General features: G+C 46.8%; 1 protein-coding gene across 7 annotated transcripts in view; it reads left to right on the top strand.

The window, feature by feature from the left end:
* The window catches only part of MXRA7 (matrix remodeling associated 7), a 29,365-nt gene extending 21,833 nt beyond the window's left edge, over positions 1-7,532 (top strand). For 5 of the 7 annotated variants that reach the window (XR_005953040.1, XM_041409610.1, XM_041409611.1 and 2 more), the window contains one exon: positions 930-2,623. Coding sequence is in view for 3 of the 7 variants with exons in the window: in XM_041409613.1 (XP_041265547.1) it covers positions 930-969 (40 nt within the window). In the remaining 4 variants the exon portion in view is untranslated. Of the gene's footprint in view, positions 1-929; positions 2,624-5,598 lie in introns of those variants that run through there. The other 2 variants (XM_041409609.1, XM_041409615.1) reach the window with 1 other exon arrangement.
* Positions 7,533-15,502: the final 7,970 nt, after the last annotated feature.

Consider the following 15,502-nt stretch of genomic DNA (forward strand, 5'->3'; position numbering starts at 1 on the left):
TGAGGCTGTTCCTCACCCTCACTGTGGCCATGGCTGGCAGGAGTAAGGGACTTCCAAACGTGGCTCAGGACCGTGAACACAATTGAATCGAGGAGGAATGAGGCTGGGGTGTGTCTGAATGTGTTTGTAGGGTAGGTGATGCGTGTTGTAGCTTCCCTCTACCCCAGTGCAGGTCTCTGTGTCCAGCCTTGAGCCAGCTGTTTCCTGATGTGCATGGTTCACCCACGAGAGATGCTGGGGCAGTAAGGGCAGAGTGTCTGGAAGATTTTGGCTGAGAACAAGGGACCACATTTTTTAGATCCTGGCTCTGCTGCATGGAGGGAGTGCCTGGATGTCCCCACACATTAAACACATCTCACCCTCCTTCCCTGGGACTATGGGAGAACTTCCCATCAAAAGGAAGTGACCTGCAGGGACTCTGGGGGTTTTGCCTCCTTGCCTTGAGCAGACTCATCTGTAGAAAGATTGAGAAAGGTCGAGCAGTTCAGGCACACCACCCTGTGAAATCAGCACTCGCTCCTGGCTCACCTGGCTACAGGTGGGAAGAGGAATCTGGGCTGTCAAGGGTGCCAGCAGCCCCAGGAGGCTCTGCACAGGACAGCGAGGCAGTAACCCCTGGAGTTAATTCGTTTGGCTTCTCCAGTTCTTATTAGTAGCTCAGAAGGGTTGTAACTTAGCTTGGTGCCAGACAAGAGGATTTGCACTTCCGATTGGGTTTCGACTATCCTGCTGCAGTTGATGAAGCAAAGTCCTTCTTAGAGGCATGAGGTTTGCAAACAGCAGCTTGTCCTGCCCTGAGGGGGAAGCTGCCTTGCCTTCCCCCCAGCACACACACCGAGAGCTCTCCCTGCTCGTTTATGTGAATAATAATGAACCAACCTGAGGAGTGAAATGACTGAAATGATTTCTCTCCCTGTTTCTCTTTGCAGACCTGAAGACTATATGAAGTTGTCCCTAGCCTCCTCCTAAAGGCATCCCTTGGCATCATTAAAGGCTTGAGAGAAATACCAAAACCAACCAAACACACCCATAAGAGAAATCCATAAACCCTCAAAACTTGGGATCCCCTCTTGGTCTGAAGTTGAGTTCTTCAAAAACTCCTGTCAAGTTTGAGGATATCCTATTTTTTTGGCTCCACGGACTGGGGCTGGGCCCAAGCAATGACCTGAGTTGTGTTTGGGGGACTGGGAAGAACCTTCTTCCCTCTCCCCCAAGCAAAACCCAAAGTGAACACTAAATATGCAACAAGTCTATTAGTTGTGTTGGCTTCATGTATGAGGCCATGAAATCCATGTTGTTACTTTCCTGGGGTGGACAATCCATAGCTCTGCTCTCAGACCAGCTGGGACCTTGTACCAGAATCTCAAGTTGTTTTGTCCTGGGGTCAAAGTCCTCTTTGTTGCTGGGTGGGTGGTAACTGCCTGTGATTTCCAGTGTTGTGCAAAGCTGCTTTACTCTGAGGGCTGGAGGAACAAAGTGGGGTCCATGTGAGGGATAGCAGACGATGGCTGGGCTGACTCAAATTTGCTTCTGTAGTTATTTTAGCAGAGAGTTGGTTCTGTAGGTACACAGGATACTCAAGAAGTGATGAAGTTTGATCGTTTAGCTGTTCTGCTTGGGGTGGAGAGGCCACACTTTGGCTGCTGTTATTATCTGCATCCTCACTTTTCCCTACCCCAGCTCCCAAGAGGAGAGACCCAAGGAGGCAGCTATGGCATCAGGGGTTCCCTCTGGCTCAGGATGGGATAGTGGAGGTCCTGGGAGAGGCACACTGCCCATTCCTCTGCCTGCTGACTGTTCCAGTGCCCTCTTCTCTTGCTGGTCCGTGGGAGCCAGAGCTCAGCGTTGCCCCTCAGCTCTGTCACACAGAGCAGATGAATTTGGCTGGGCACATGCTCGGTTTTAAATCAAACCCAGCTGGTTTTTGAGAGAGAGCAGAGGGTCCAAGTCCTTCAGTGATGTTGTAGAAACACCAGGCTGGGTGGGGATGTGTCCTCCAAAGCTTCTTTGTCACTGCCTCTTGGCTAACACTGCAAACATATCAGGAACCCAACAGGCTGCTTTTTTTTTTCCCTTTTTAATTCCTATGCAGACAATACTTGAAACCTTGTACACAGTTGTCCTTTCCAGCGCCTGGGGTTGGCAAACTCTTAATAAATGGGCTCGTTTAAAGAACAGCAGGAGGCTTCAGCTTTAGAAGAGGCTGGGCTGCCCTCTCCCAGCCGACAACTGCAAGCGTTGTTCAGTGGTTTGCATATGAATTTAGGCACATCTGGACCCTCTGCTTCAACATCCTGCTGGTACAGCCGCTGTCTCTCCTCGGTACTGGCTGGCTGACTGTGTCCCAAGCACCCAACTATGCAAAGAATGCCTTATATCCGTTGTGTTTAAGTTACATGGCAATATGTACATCCAGCAAAGTTGGTAGCTAAGTCCAGATTTTTGCTAGCGGCAGCAAGTCAAACTCTTTCTTCAACTCAAATGGCTGTCTGGGTATTTTTTACTTTTGTTTGGTTTTGTTTGTTTTGTATCTGATGGTGGCTCTTATACAAAGGACTGTAATTCTAGTGGCTTGAATCTGTAAAAATTGCCTTTGTTTGGTCCAATAAACCTTTGAATAGTTTATTTGGTTTGTGCTTGTTGTCCCTACCTCCAGCAGCTTGTAACTTCTTCCTCAAGAGATTTGTGTTGAAAATCTGGATTTTAGGTTACTATGACTTTTATGCCATAAATGATTACATTCCCATAAATGATCAGAGGGAAAATCAGGGATATTCCCCTTTTTCTGCTGAAGCAATGCAGTGTTGCATTTCTGCTCTTGTTTGGCTGCAGAGCAATTGACAACATTCCCAATGCAGAGCTCTGCCCAGGATTTCAGCTGCTGTGGTCACAGGTGCTTAGGAGTTCCTAAACCCCAGATCTCTAACATACCTATGGCTCTCTGCCCCAAATCTCCAGCTAACCATAAAAGTCTTGGACTGAAATGACTAAAAAGAGCCTAAGGGAGATAAGTAGGGAAATATAATTACCTATGAAGAAGAATTAGGCTGCTTCAAAAATCCTTAATTAATCTATTTTGTTAGCAATAAGTAAAATCCTGTTTGACCTCCTGAATCCAAGTAGTTTTGAGGACAGCATTTATGAGAAGAGAGAATGATTTTATTTGTGAATGGAGTATGTTTGATCTGAACTCATCCAAAAAAATATCCAAAACCAAACCAAGCTGGATCACTACAAGGTTGTTTTGCAAGGTCGCCTCTGATAGGAGAAGCTCCTCTTCAAAGACAGTTTCATGTTTGTGGTGCCTTACTCTTCCTTCCCAGGCTCTTTTCTCTCTTTATCTTTGTTTTGCTGTCCCTTTGTAGTAGATTGTGTAGTGCAGAGAAGCAACAGCAGTAACAGCTCTTTATTCTATTTTCTAAATGCACAGTCATGATATTTAAAGTTGAGGGGAGAGCCAAAATGCATTGATGTTGTGCTTCAAAAAAAGAGAGTGAATATTGTCTGTGATCCTGATTTTGGAGACAAGGAAACTGGCCTTTGGAGAGGTTTCAGCAGTGCTCATGTCTGTGAAATGAGGAGTGAGGGATGCAGACCTGTGTGAGCACTCGCAGCTGGGATGCACTGCAGACACAGGAGGCCAAGCTGTGTATTGAATTTCTCCACACCAGACTGGCAACGTGCCCTCTGGTGCCCAGTGGTGATCTAAAATAAAATATTGATCACTCATGACCCTGCTTCCCCTCCTCTCATCTGGAAAGGGCAGCTGGATGCTCTTCCTGTGAGCACAAAACATTACAGAAGAGGCAAACAAATCCAGGCTTCCATAAACAAAAGATCCCACATCATTATCAGGATTTGTTTGGCTGCAGGACCGTTGCATTTTAATTGCAATGGAAAATAACTGGCAAATGAGCCTGCTTTAGCCAGGATCTGCTTTTTTCCTGCCCTGTTTGCTTCAGCAGTGCTGAGAGGACAGACTGCTGTTCCTGCTGCTCCTGGGGAGCTTAGCCCAGGAGAAGGGAAAATGCAGAGCAGGAGCTCGGGAGCATGGGTAGAAGGTTCCTCTGCTCGTTCCTGACTGTCTTCCTCTCATCTTATTCCTGGTGTGGTGGCTGCTGGTGCGTTGATGCTGTCCTTTCAAGCAAAGATTGTGCCCTGGTTTTGCCTGTCAATAGTTATTACTGCTCCTCCAGCTACTGGAACAGATGACAGCTTGTCCACACAGGCCCTGCAGGAAGAGTACCCCAGGTTATCCAGCGGCGTGCATTTAAATGGATTAATTAAACGGTTTAAAGTCCTGTGTGGGAAGCTGGTTGTGGCAGGAAAGAGGACTCTTGACAGGGTGACCATGTGGGAGTAAAAGGCAAATTCTGTGTTTTTAGCCCACGGGAGGTCTAAGGGTGCTGAGCAAGCGGGAGGAGCTGGGATTGTGGCAGGTGTGTGCTCTGAGCTGTCACTGAGTTCTGGCTCATGCAGGGACAAAATGAGCCCTGAAGTAACAGGAACTTAATCTGCCTTGTCACAGCCATAAAGCACCACATCCCCATTAGTTCTTTCTGTCTCCCACAGGAGAGTCAGGAATGAGATGTGCTAGCAATAGAGCAGCCTGATCCCCATCAGGTGGGAGTCTGGCAGTGGGAACATTCCATCCCTCAGCCAGCCCTGCCTGGAGCCACGTGCACATTCATCTTGCCCCAAAAGGGAATTTTGTGCAGTTACATCAGTTCATGAGCCACCTGCCAAGAAATGGCACTCCTGTGCTGCCCACCCCCTGTATCCCCCAGAGATGAGCAGTATAAATCCTCCTACAAATAAAGCCCAGTCACAGATACCAATCTTCTTGGGATGTACAATGGTTAACTGGTTCAGGGTAGGGAAAATTCAAGATATCTTCTGTCACAGGGAAAAGGGGGTTAATCATCTACTATGGGACTGCCTGGGGATTAAAAATCTGAGCTAGGTGGTCCACTGGTCAGCCTCTGCCTACACAGGGACCACGTCACTGCTGGACTGGCTACCTGGGTCCATCTCACCATTGGACATTGGGAGAAAAACTCAAATCAAAGCAAATTCCTATCTGTGATCTTATCTCCCAGTGGCTGATTCAAATCATGTCCACACTGGGAGGTAGTCTGCTCTCTAGTTTTAAGTTAGGATATGCATCTAAAATTTAATAGCTATTCCTGAATTATTCTGTATCTACATCCTCTCATTACAGAAGGAAAGCACACTGGGCTGTTCAATCTTAACCCAGGTTTGCTATGGAGTCTGCTAAATTGGCACATGTTGGCCTTACAAAATTCCATATGTCAAGTTATCTTGAAAGTTTGAGCATAGATAAGCCCTAAGGAGCTCCAAAGCCAGTGCTAAAGCAGGCTGGTTTATCTCCACGCTTAGGGAGCTGCAGGGTGATGGGATAGATGGGAAGGGGGAGGAAGGAGAGCCAGAGGCTATCTCTGCCTTATCTCACACGGACAGATTTCCTGCAGCCAGTAAGGTTTGCACAGTGACCTGCCTTTGGCTCTGTGTTTCATCTCACAGTGGTGTTCTTGCTCCTGGACTGGCTATTCCTACTTCTCCTTTTCTTCTCAACAGGGTTCAGAGAGAGCAGCTGGCTGCCATCTTCAGACTGATGAAGGAAAAAAGTGACACGTTTGGAGAGATGTCTGAAGGGGACATGAAGGAGCAGCTCAGACTGTACGATATATAACCCTGCAGCCAGGGGAGCTTGTGCCCAAAAGCCATCTTGGCCCTTGTTCTGCAGGACGCTGGAGGCTGTAGTGCTTTAAAAGTGTCTCAGTAGTTATTTTGCAGTTCCAGATTGTTTTGCAAACACATATAGGCCTGTAATATGTATTTCAAAAGACTTGTAATTCCTCAGCCTTTTAATAATTTTTCTTTGCAAAGCTATCATCTCGTACAGCAATTTTTTACCTCTTTCTGGCTGGGTCAGATGTCTCAGTCCTACAAAGCAGTTAAACTCACTTTTTTTTCTGGCCATGCTTTATGCAAATGAACTCTCAAGCCTAGTCTTTCTCAGTTTGACATCTGAAGAAAGCCAAAGAAGATAGGTGTAAAATGAATGAAAATAATAGAATAACTCAGGTTGAAGGGTCCTGCAGTCCAACCTCCTGCTAAAAGTTGTGAGACCAAGGTGGGTTACTCAGGGCTTTATCCTGTTGGGTCTTAAAAAGCTCCAAAGATGGAAACTGCCTCCCTCTCTTGGCAGGGAGGCTTCCAACCCTACGGTTAGAAAACAAACACCAAAAGCAAGGCATCAGCGCTCTGATCAGGGCATGTTGCCCCTCATCTCCCTGGAAAGAACACTTCATCCTCCTTCAGGCTGGCTTTTGAAACCAACCCAAGCTGGTTCTGGCTGACCTCGCTGAGATCATCCTCACGCCTGAGGAAGCAGCAGCAAACTCCAGCCTGGGAACACAAACATCTCCTGACACTGGGGAAGGCACCATAGAAAAGCTGCTGGGTTTATCACAAGGATGGTTGTGTCCACCCCAGATCCTGCTCTTCTCATACAAAATTATGTGGGAAACTACATACTTAGGAAATCTCTGTGATTTTATCAAGCATTTTGAACAGTTTGAGCTTGAGCAGCTCTTGTTGGTTTGAATAGAGTAAATCAATGAGCATTCCTAATTACAACTAAATGTCTTCTGGTGTGCTTATCTTTCCTCTGAAATCCTGTTAAATACTTTCTTATCAGGAACAATTTTCTTGCTTTTAGTAACTGCTCACAAAGGGAGGCAACATTTTCTGCCCCAGTTTTAGGGAATGATCACTTAAATAAATTAGTTTTGCTTTATTTTGTGTAATCCTCTTCAGCCCAAGAAACCTAATATCTCGTTATCTGGTGGCTGTCTCCCAGTACAGTGTGTTCTATAACATCAGACATTTAGATTTTAAGAATCATTTTATCTTCTAATTCTTTTCACTTAGGCCAAGGCATATTTATAATGAGTTCAAGCTGGTTTTACTACCAATCATGACTTAATATAAATGTAATGTCTGAAAATTACCTCTTCTTATTCAACATGAACGAATTAAGTGGGAAAAGTAGTGCCATGAAGTGAAATATCACTCTAGCTTGCTGTGTCCCTAGGACACAGTTTCCTTTGCCAAGATGTGCAAAGGGAGAAATGTAGAAAAATTGTATATGGGACTTGTCCCTAGCTCAAAACTGAAATCAGATCTTTTCCAAAAGTTTTCATGAAAGCAAGCAAAGGAGAGATAAAGTGTAGTTGATTTTCAGTCTTTGTCTTGCAGACTTCACAGTTTATTTCCAAAATATTTTTATATTTCCTATGTTATGGTTCTTCTCTGAATAGGAACATTTCTGGGGCAGAAAAAAAAAATCCTCAAACCCTTTAGCTTCGGAGAATGCCAGCAATGACAACTCTGTACAAGGGACAGCAGCTGGGATTAACCCTGTCCTGTCCACACCAGCTCCCAGCACATCACCAAAATGTTCCGATGCTGCTGATAACAGGACAGTGGTGAAAAACATACTATTTACTAGGGAAAGAAATTAAGATAAATAGAAAAAGATAAATAAAGAGCCTCTCTTTCCCCAAGACGTGAAAGGAAGGGGTGTCAAGGTGTGAAACCCACGGATTTTGAGCAGTGCATTCCTCCATGCGCATTGGCAAGGCTGAAATGAGGAGCATCCTGCTGGACACATCCTTGCAGGTCCATGGAGGTGGTGGGGAGGGACCTGCAGCCATGGGGTACGTCCTGATTTGTCTGGGCATCTCCTGAGGCGCTTCCCCCACTGGACTCGTCAATGTTTATACAGGAAATGTCATCAGGGCTGTGGCAGGGTTTCCCTTCATCTCCCCTTCCGGGATCCTCCTCTGAATAACTGCAGGAGAACCCATTGCAGATTTATTTGTGTTGAAGTGACCTCAGAGGTCACCAAGTTCCACCCCTAACCCCAAAAGGGGATGGTGGCACTGGGGGATCCTGGTCTGGGGCAAAGGCATTGGGGGTCCCTATGACAGGATAATGGCAAGGAGGGGTCCCTCATGAGGGGATGGTATCACTGGGGGTCCCCATGACAGGATAATGGCAGGAGCAGTCCCTCATGAAGGGACAGTGACACTGCGGGTCCCTCACGAGGGGATGGCAGTACTGGAGGGGTCCGCATGACAGGATAATGGCACTGAGGGGTCCCTCAAGAGGGGATGGGGGTACTGGGGGGTCCCTGGGACAGGATAATGGCAGTGAGGGGCCCCTCATGAAGGGAGAGTGACACTGGGGGTCCCCATGACAGAATAATGGCAGGGAGGGGGCCCTCATGAGGGGATAGTGACACTGGGGGGTCCCCGGGACAGGATAATGGCACTGAGGGGTCCCTCATGAAGGGACAGTGACACTGGGGGTCCTCATGACAGGATAATGGCAAGAGCAGTCCCTCATGAGGAGATGGCGGTACTGGGGGGTCCCCATGACAGGATAATGGCACTGAGGGGTCCCCGTGAGGGGACAGCGACACTGGGAGCGCCCCACGGCCGCGGGCCTTGCTACCATGGCAAGAAGCGACGATCGCCATTGGACTGACATGTCCCTAATGGGCTCCCGTACGGCAAAGCGGAACGGGCTGGGACTGTCCCTGTGCGCCCTCCGTACCGCGCCGCGGCGGGGCGGAGCTGGCTGGAGACGCGCCGGGATGGCCGTTACCGACAGCGCGCGTGCGCAATGAGTGACGTAATGCGCTGAGTGTGACGTCAGGCAGTGCGGATTACGTAAATCTCTGCGGATGACGTAATGCACTAAGGGTGACGTCAGGCGCTGCATATGACGTCACGCAGGTGGCGCTGAGGCGGGGTCGGTGCCGGGCGGCGGAGTGAGGAGAGCCCTCGGAACCTTGGGCCTGTGAGGCCCAGCTCGGAACTGAGAGCAGGGACGGGTTTGGCTTCACGAGGCAGCTGTGGGTCTGCCGGCGGGTGAAACCAGCGCTGGGAGGAAAATAAACAGCGGCAAGGATCCCACTGAGTGGTGAATGGAAATGATATCTGCCTTTACAAATAAACTGTAGGTTTGCTCGTAAATGGAATTGGATATTGAAAGATGAAAGAAACTATGGGGAAAAACCATAAATTCCGTAAGAATTAAAAATTAAAATGGCGGGTTGTACATTAGAGGGGAATCTCTGGTATCAGGAATTTCAGGAAGTCTGTACCTCTCAAGTACCTCAGAAATGGGGAAAGAGAGAGGGAAATGTGGGAAATTGGGATAAAAAGGAGGCTGCATCCTCTAAAAACTTGAGGAAGAAGAAACAGGGGAATGCCTCATGGCCTCTCCCTTTATTTGAATAAAGTAAAAGGACTCCTCTGTCTCCTTTTTGGACATAAACCTCTGGTGTTTGTGGGTGAATTTTCCTGACAGAATTAAACAGGATTCACTTTGAGAGCTTGGAAAAGGCTTCCAAACTCAGGTGCTAGAAGCGAGAATGTGGATTTGTAGTTTAAAGCAGAGACACGTTAAGTGGGAGAAAGTTTAGAGTTTAAGATGTAAAAGTAGTTACAGAGGTAAACAAGGAGTTTAGAATGCAGCACTGTAGGTTTGTGTGCCATAACATGATTGGCCAGGAAAGCTTACACTTTAGCATGGGTCCATAAGACAAAATATTTAAGAATTGGGTAAAAAACATAAATATCCTTGTTGGCCGTGTTTTGTTGGATGATAAATCCTTAAAAGGTCTTGTAACTGAGAGTCTTGTGATCTTCTGAACCATGCTGTAATGATGTGGACTGAATTCACCCTTCCTGCCTATGTAGAAGATAGAAAATAAAGCACATCATCAAAAACAACTCAGAGGTCCCGTGTCGAACTCTTTCAAAACTCCTTCAAAAACCCCCGGAACTGTGGGTCCTGTGAGGGCTCCCATATTCAGAGCTCTCCTGATGCCTCAGCTTTTGGCTTTTCTATTTTTCAGATTCTGAGCTGCTTTAGGGTGTGGGTCTGGGTTCACATCAGGGCATGGTGAGCTCTGTGCACAGAGCAGGGAGACAAAACAATTCCTGCTCCAGCTGGGGACCAAGGACAAATCATCCAAATCCCAGCCCAAGAGCACAAGCCTCGTGGGCTGGAGAGAGAAAAACAAGCAGGATGGGAGTGCAGGGGCTAAAGCTGGAATTGGACACTGAACTGCAATGTGCACATGGAGCAGAGCTGATCCCAGGGAGAGACCCCGGGACTGGTTGTGCATTTTGGGACCATTTTGGTTCATCTTGGGGGCAGCCCTGGCTGGGCTCTTGTGCTGCCCAAGGTGCATCCATGGAGGAGATCCTTTGAATAAATCCCTGCTTTATTCTTTAGCTCAGTCCAGCCTCTGCTCTAGCTCAGCCTGCACAAGGCATCACCCTGATCACAGAGTCTGCCTGAGCAGGGACAAACTGTTTATTCTGCATTGCTTATTCTGTGCACAGGGGAGGTTTCCACAAATCGAACAGGTGAAAGGTCACCTCTTTTATACAGTAAAATTCACGTGAATTTGCCTATCTAATACATATTTAACAGCAAGTTGGACAAGCCCAACTCCCTGAACTGACACCAGCTCCAGAGGGGGAAACACCTGCAGTCACATCATGGAGCACAAGATTCACCACTTCCAGCAGCAACTCCTGCAAAAAGCTCATTTTAGCAATCTGTAGAGAAATCTCAGATCCCTATCAAAGCTGCCTGCACAGCCAGAAGGGAATTCTGCTCATTTTTATCTTCCCCTGCCTTGAGTTGGGCTTGTCCCAGCACATCCTTGCTGTTAAAGTCTCTGTAGGAGAAGAGGTGGGTTGGCACTGTCCTTTTCTTGAAAAAAAATTAGAATACTTATAGATGGGAAAGAGTCTGGCCCCCCACACACCATGAACCCTGTGCTTTTTGCATCTATAAGGTTATTTTCTACCTTGTGTTGCCTCCTGTGCTCTTCAGGGGCATTCTGGGATTTTTGTGAGCAATGTCAAATATTTCAAATAAATTCCTCAGGGATATTTCTCAGAATGAACCAAAGGCAAAATTCTTCACTAATACCTGCCAGAGGAGAGCAAGCAGGAGTTTCCAGAGCAGCTTTGGAGTTGGAACACTAACAAACACCCCACTACTTCCTTCCTGCCTCACCCTTCCAGTCCCTCGTGTCTCTTAACCACTGTTGCCGGGCAGGGAATTAATTTAAAATAGTTGGGATTTATCCCCATAAGAACAAAGGAACAAAGTTCAAAAATCATGTGGGTAACAATCTGTTTTAGATATAATTTCCCCTGGAAGGTGAAATAACTTGCTCTGAAAGTTTTTTTACCTGGTGCCTGTGGGGAATTTGGGCAGTAATTCAGTGAGTGTGGGGAACAAGCAGCTCCTATTTTAAAAAAGCAGCTTCACCTTTACTGCCTTTGCTTTTGTTGGTGAATCACATTTTGATATAAGGACTGTATAAAAAGTAACCCCCTCAGCACTGAAGCCTTTTCTGCCTGCATTGCTCTGGAAGTTTTCTGACCAACACAACCTCAGAGGTTGTGTAAAATATACAGTGGTGTCTTCTACCTTCTGGTTGTGGTAGCTGAGTGGCATTTTGGTTTTTTAATTATTTCTCCATAATATGACTAACATTTTTCTCACAAAAGTGAGTGTCCATAGGGATTTTGACATGTCCTAGGAATCAATTTTTTTATGTGAGTCCTCTCTAAATATCAAATGAAGCAGCAGAGGTTGCAAGCTGTGGAAGCAGCAGATGATAAGAATTCCTAAAGATAGGATCAGGAGATGGGGATGGAGTGCCAGTGCCATGGATTTGAATCTGGCTTTGGACAGGCACAGAGCAAAACGTGGAGAGCCCTATGGTTTGTTTTGTTGTTTCTTTTATTAAAATTTAGAATAGATCTTATTCAGCTCATCCAGTCACTGGATCCCAGCCAACACTTCTGGAATAGCTGTAAGACACTTTTTCCTTTTTTTTTTTTTTTTTTTTTTTTTTAACTTAAAGGGGAAATTCTCCTGTCTGAAATTCTTTCTTAATTCCCAAAGTAGGTCAGGAATGCAGCCATTGAGGTTTGTGCTGTCCTGAGTCACGGTGTGCTCAGCTGTTGGGAATGCTAAATTGCACTGGGAACAATAAACACAAAGTGGAAGTATTTCATAGTTTGTTTCATCTTAATTTGTCTCAAAGGAAGGGGATAATTGATTTCGTTTTCCATGAAAAGCTGCTGCCAAACCTGCTGTGGGGATTGTGACTTCCCAGGCGTTGAAGCAAGTCGTTAGGGATGCTGCTGCAGGGAGGATGAGCCAGCTGACATCACCCTGGGGAAGCACAAACAGCCTCAGCACATGTCCAAAATCGGCAGTGGGACTGGGCCAGGCAGGGCAGGGAGGCTGTCAGCACCCTGGGGACACATAAATGTGCACCCTGCACACATTTATGGGACCATCCCCAAATAATCCTTGGAGCAGTGGGTTCCTCACCTTCCCAAGGCACCTTCTGAACCTCAAGAATTAGACATCCTTGGCTCCATGTACGTGACCTATTGTGTCTAATTTAATTATTCAGGGAAACTCACTGCACCACCACGGGCTGTGCCTGTGAGAAATCAAGGTGAGGGATGATGAATCCTCACAGGGCAGTCAGTTTTTCCTCCTCTGCACTGGGGAAGAGATTGCAGCCCTGCAGGAAGGAGCACTTGGAGAGAGGTGGTGCTGCCTGGCAGTGGAAAGTGGTTTTTTTTCTGGAGCTCTTCATAACTGCCCTCCTGCAATGGCTCATGTTTGCTAACCCAAGGGTAACTTGAACGCAGCCCTGCAGTGCTCCCAGCTGGAATAAAGCTCATATCCTGCAAATGTGGGCAAAAGGAACGTGGAGCCAGCAGTGTTTATCCTCTGGATGGTGCTGTTGTGTTGTACAAACAGCAGAGAGCTCCGGCTGAACATTTCAGGTGCTGTTTGCTCCGGGGAGGGGTAAGGATGTGCTCGGTCCTTGTCTATTCACAAATCTCTCACAAATCCTCTATGCTGAGATCCACCTGTTCTCCAGCATTCCTGAGACTGGCTAAACTTAGCTAATGAGTACTGATGAGAAAACTCATATTTTCTGAGCAATTCCTCCTGGTCAGGGCCAGGAGGTTTTTTAGCATCTTATTTAAAACTTCCCTCGTTCCCCCAGCCACCAAGAGCTCAGCTCTGTTTCACCTATGGGATGAGCATTTGTTGGCTCAAGGGAGTGCACTGAGCTGGCCTGGAGTCACAGGAAAAAAAAAATCTTTGTCTTGATTAAACTTCACTGTGGAGGAAGAGAAGGCACATGCCTCTGAGGAAGCCGAAGTTCCAGAGGTCAGACTCTGATGTTTAAATGTTGTTTGCCTTCATAGCTCCAGATAAGATCTGAAATAGGTATTTCCTACTGTAATGTGTGTGACCTTTTTCTAATGGTCTTGGAACTTTATTGTTTTGTTTTATAACTCTGTCATAAAGATATAACTGCAATCCTTATGGAGGAGAGGACGTTGTGGATCATTGCCTCTGTCATTTGTCTTCCTTGTCAACACTGCTATAACCCTTTTATCAGAGAGAAAACCAGCAGCCTGTGTGATGTTAGATATTGTTTTGTGACTGCCTGTGACTCAGTTCTACTCCTGATAATTGATGGAGGTAGAAATTAACTCAAAATGCTTTTTTTGGAAATGGGAGGGTGGTAAAGGAGTGGTGGAAGTGTTTGGTTTGTAGTCAGTAAGGAAGGTCTCACTGGCTCAGTAACTCCCCTGAAAGGTGGTGCTTTGACTTTGTAGTGCCTTCCAGCATCAGAGAACTGGCTGTCATCTTTCTTTGCAGATACCCCAAACTGTGGTAGCAGAGCAGAGCATTGCAGAGAAAGGTGCAGTCTGCTCTTTCTGATGACCACTGCAAGTCCAGGGGTACAGGGAGAACCCCCTGTGTGACAGCTCAGAGCTGTGTCTGGTGTCCCTGGCCAGGCTTGTGTCCGTGCTGGGTCCCTGCAGCAGCTGTGGTGAGCTGAGCAAGAGCTGGTGTCCAGGATGTGGGCAGGGTGTGCCCAGCCAGAGACTGGCTGCTCCCAGCTGGGCAAAGCAGAGGGCAGCAAAGGGAGTGTCTGCCTCTGAGGTGCCAGTGGTTCACACATGAAGCAAATCCTGATTTCAGATGAAAAACAGCATCAGATTCATGCTTTAAATTCTCATCTTACTGTAACCTGTTTGACCACAGTAGTGGTTCCCCACTGGAGCACAGGATCTTTTAAATCCCTCCTGTCACCCTGAATTCCCTTTAGCTGCCACTCTGTTTATGTGGAACGTGTCCTTCCATGTCAGCAAGGACCACTGAAAAATCCAGCTGTTTAACCTTGGAGGAGAAACAGCCCAGCAGCTAATGGATGTGACTGACCTGTGGTGGGAAGAGGCATGTAGTGAAAATGGGACTGGAGGGATAAACCAAACTGCCTGGGAAAACAGATTTGCAAGGAGATGGAATGACTGACTGCTCAGGCTCGTCCCAGCATCTGACTCTTTACCAAAAGTTAGAGCTAAAATGGAAGATTTATCATTTCTGGAGACTTCCAAGATGTGGTCAGAGTGTCTGGGAGGGAGATCACACCTGCTGATTTCTGAACTTTCTGTTTGTTTTGGCTTTTTGTCAGAAGCTCTCCTCTCTGTGTGCTTACATACTTCAGTTTTGAAGGGTCTGACCAGATACTGTCCATTCCTCTTCCATGCTCTTTGTTCTGTTTGCTTTTCCACTGTGATGTGAAGCCTGTGGATGAGTTACTGCATGGCAGCAGTAGGAACACCAGAAGAAACCAAATGGAGAAAATAGAAACCCCAGCTTTCCTCTGTACAGACTACGCTGAAATTTTCACACCCACACACTTAAATCAACTTTGTAGTGCTGAAGTTTGACTTTTGGCATGAGCAAGAAAACTTCTATTTCAGGCAGCACAACATGAAAATTTTAGGTTGGGTTTGCCAATTCTTTCTCCCCTGTGGGCTGTATTTTTGTCCTGTAGTAAAGGATTCCTGCGCCACATCTGCTGTCCTTGTGCTGTATGACCTTAGTGAAGAAGGCAAGTGCCACTGTGTCTGAACCCAGTGACCTTGAGATAGGAGCAGAGGCATTCTGAAAACTTGTTTTTAGGGGGAAGGTTATCTTCTCCCTGTTTTCAAGCTGCCCATGAACAGCCAAGAGTGTTGGGCCTCGTTTTGTGTGTAGACCATGACAGTTTCAATAGCCCTACAGTGGCACTCTTAAATTGGCAGTGCTTTGAGTGGGTTGATGGGATGGTTCCCTAAATTTCCTGAGGAAATGGCACTCTATCCTACACACCTCCTTTGCTTTTTATAAACTGCTGGCAGCACAGCTGAGGTGGGAAGTGGCTCCTCAGGGAAGTGGTCACAGCCCCAAGGCTGCCAGAGCTCAAGCAGTGTTTGGACAATGATTTTAGGCACAGGGTGGGACTTCTGGAGCTGTCCTGTCCAGTTTCACTTGATGATCCTTT

This window comes from Onychostruthus taczanowskii, unplaced genomic scaffold (assembly GCF_017590055.1).
Source record: "Onychostruthus taczanowskii isolate IOZ18803 unplaced genomic scaffold, ASM1759005v1 scaffold30, whole genome shotgun sequence".
NCBI lineage: Eukaryota > Metazoa > Chordata > Aves > Passeriformes > Passeridae > Onychostruthus > Onychostruthus taczanowskii.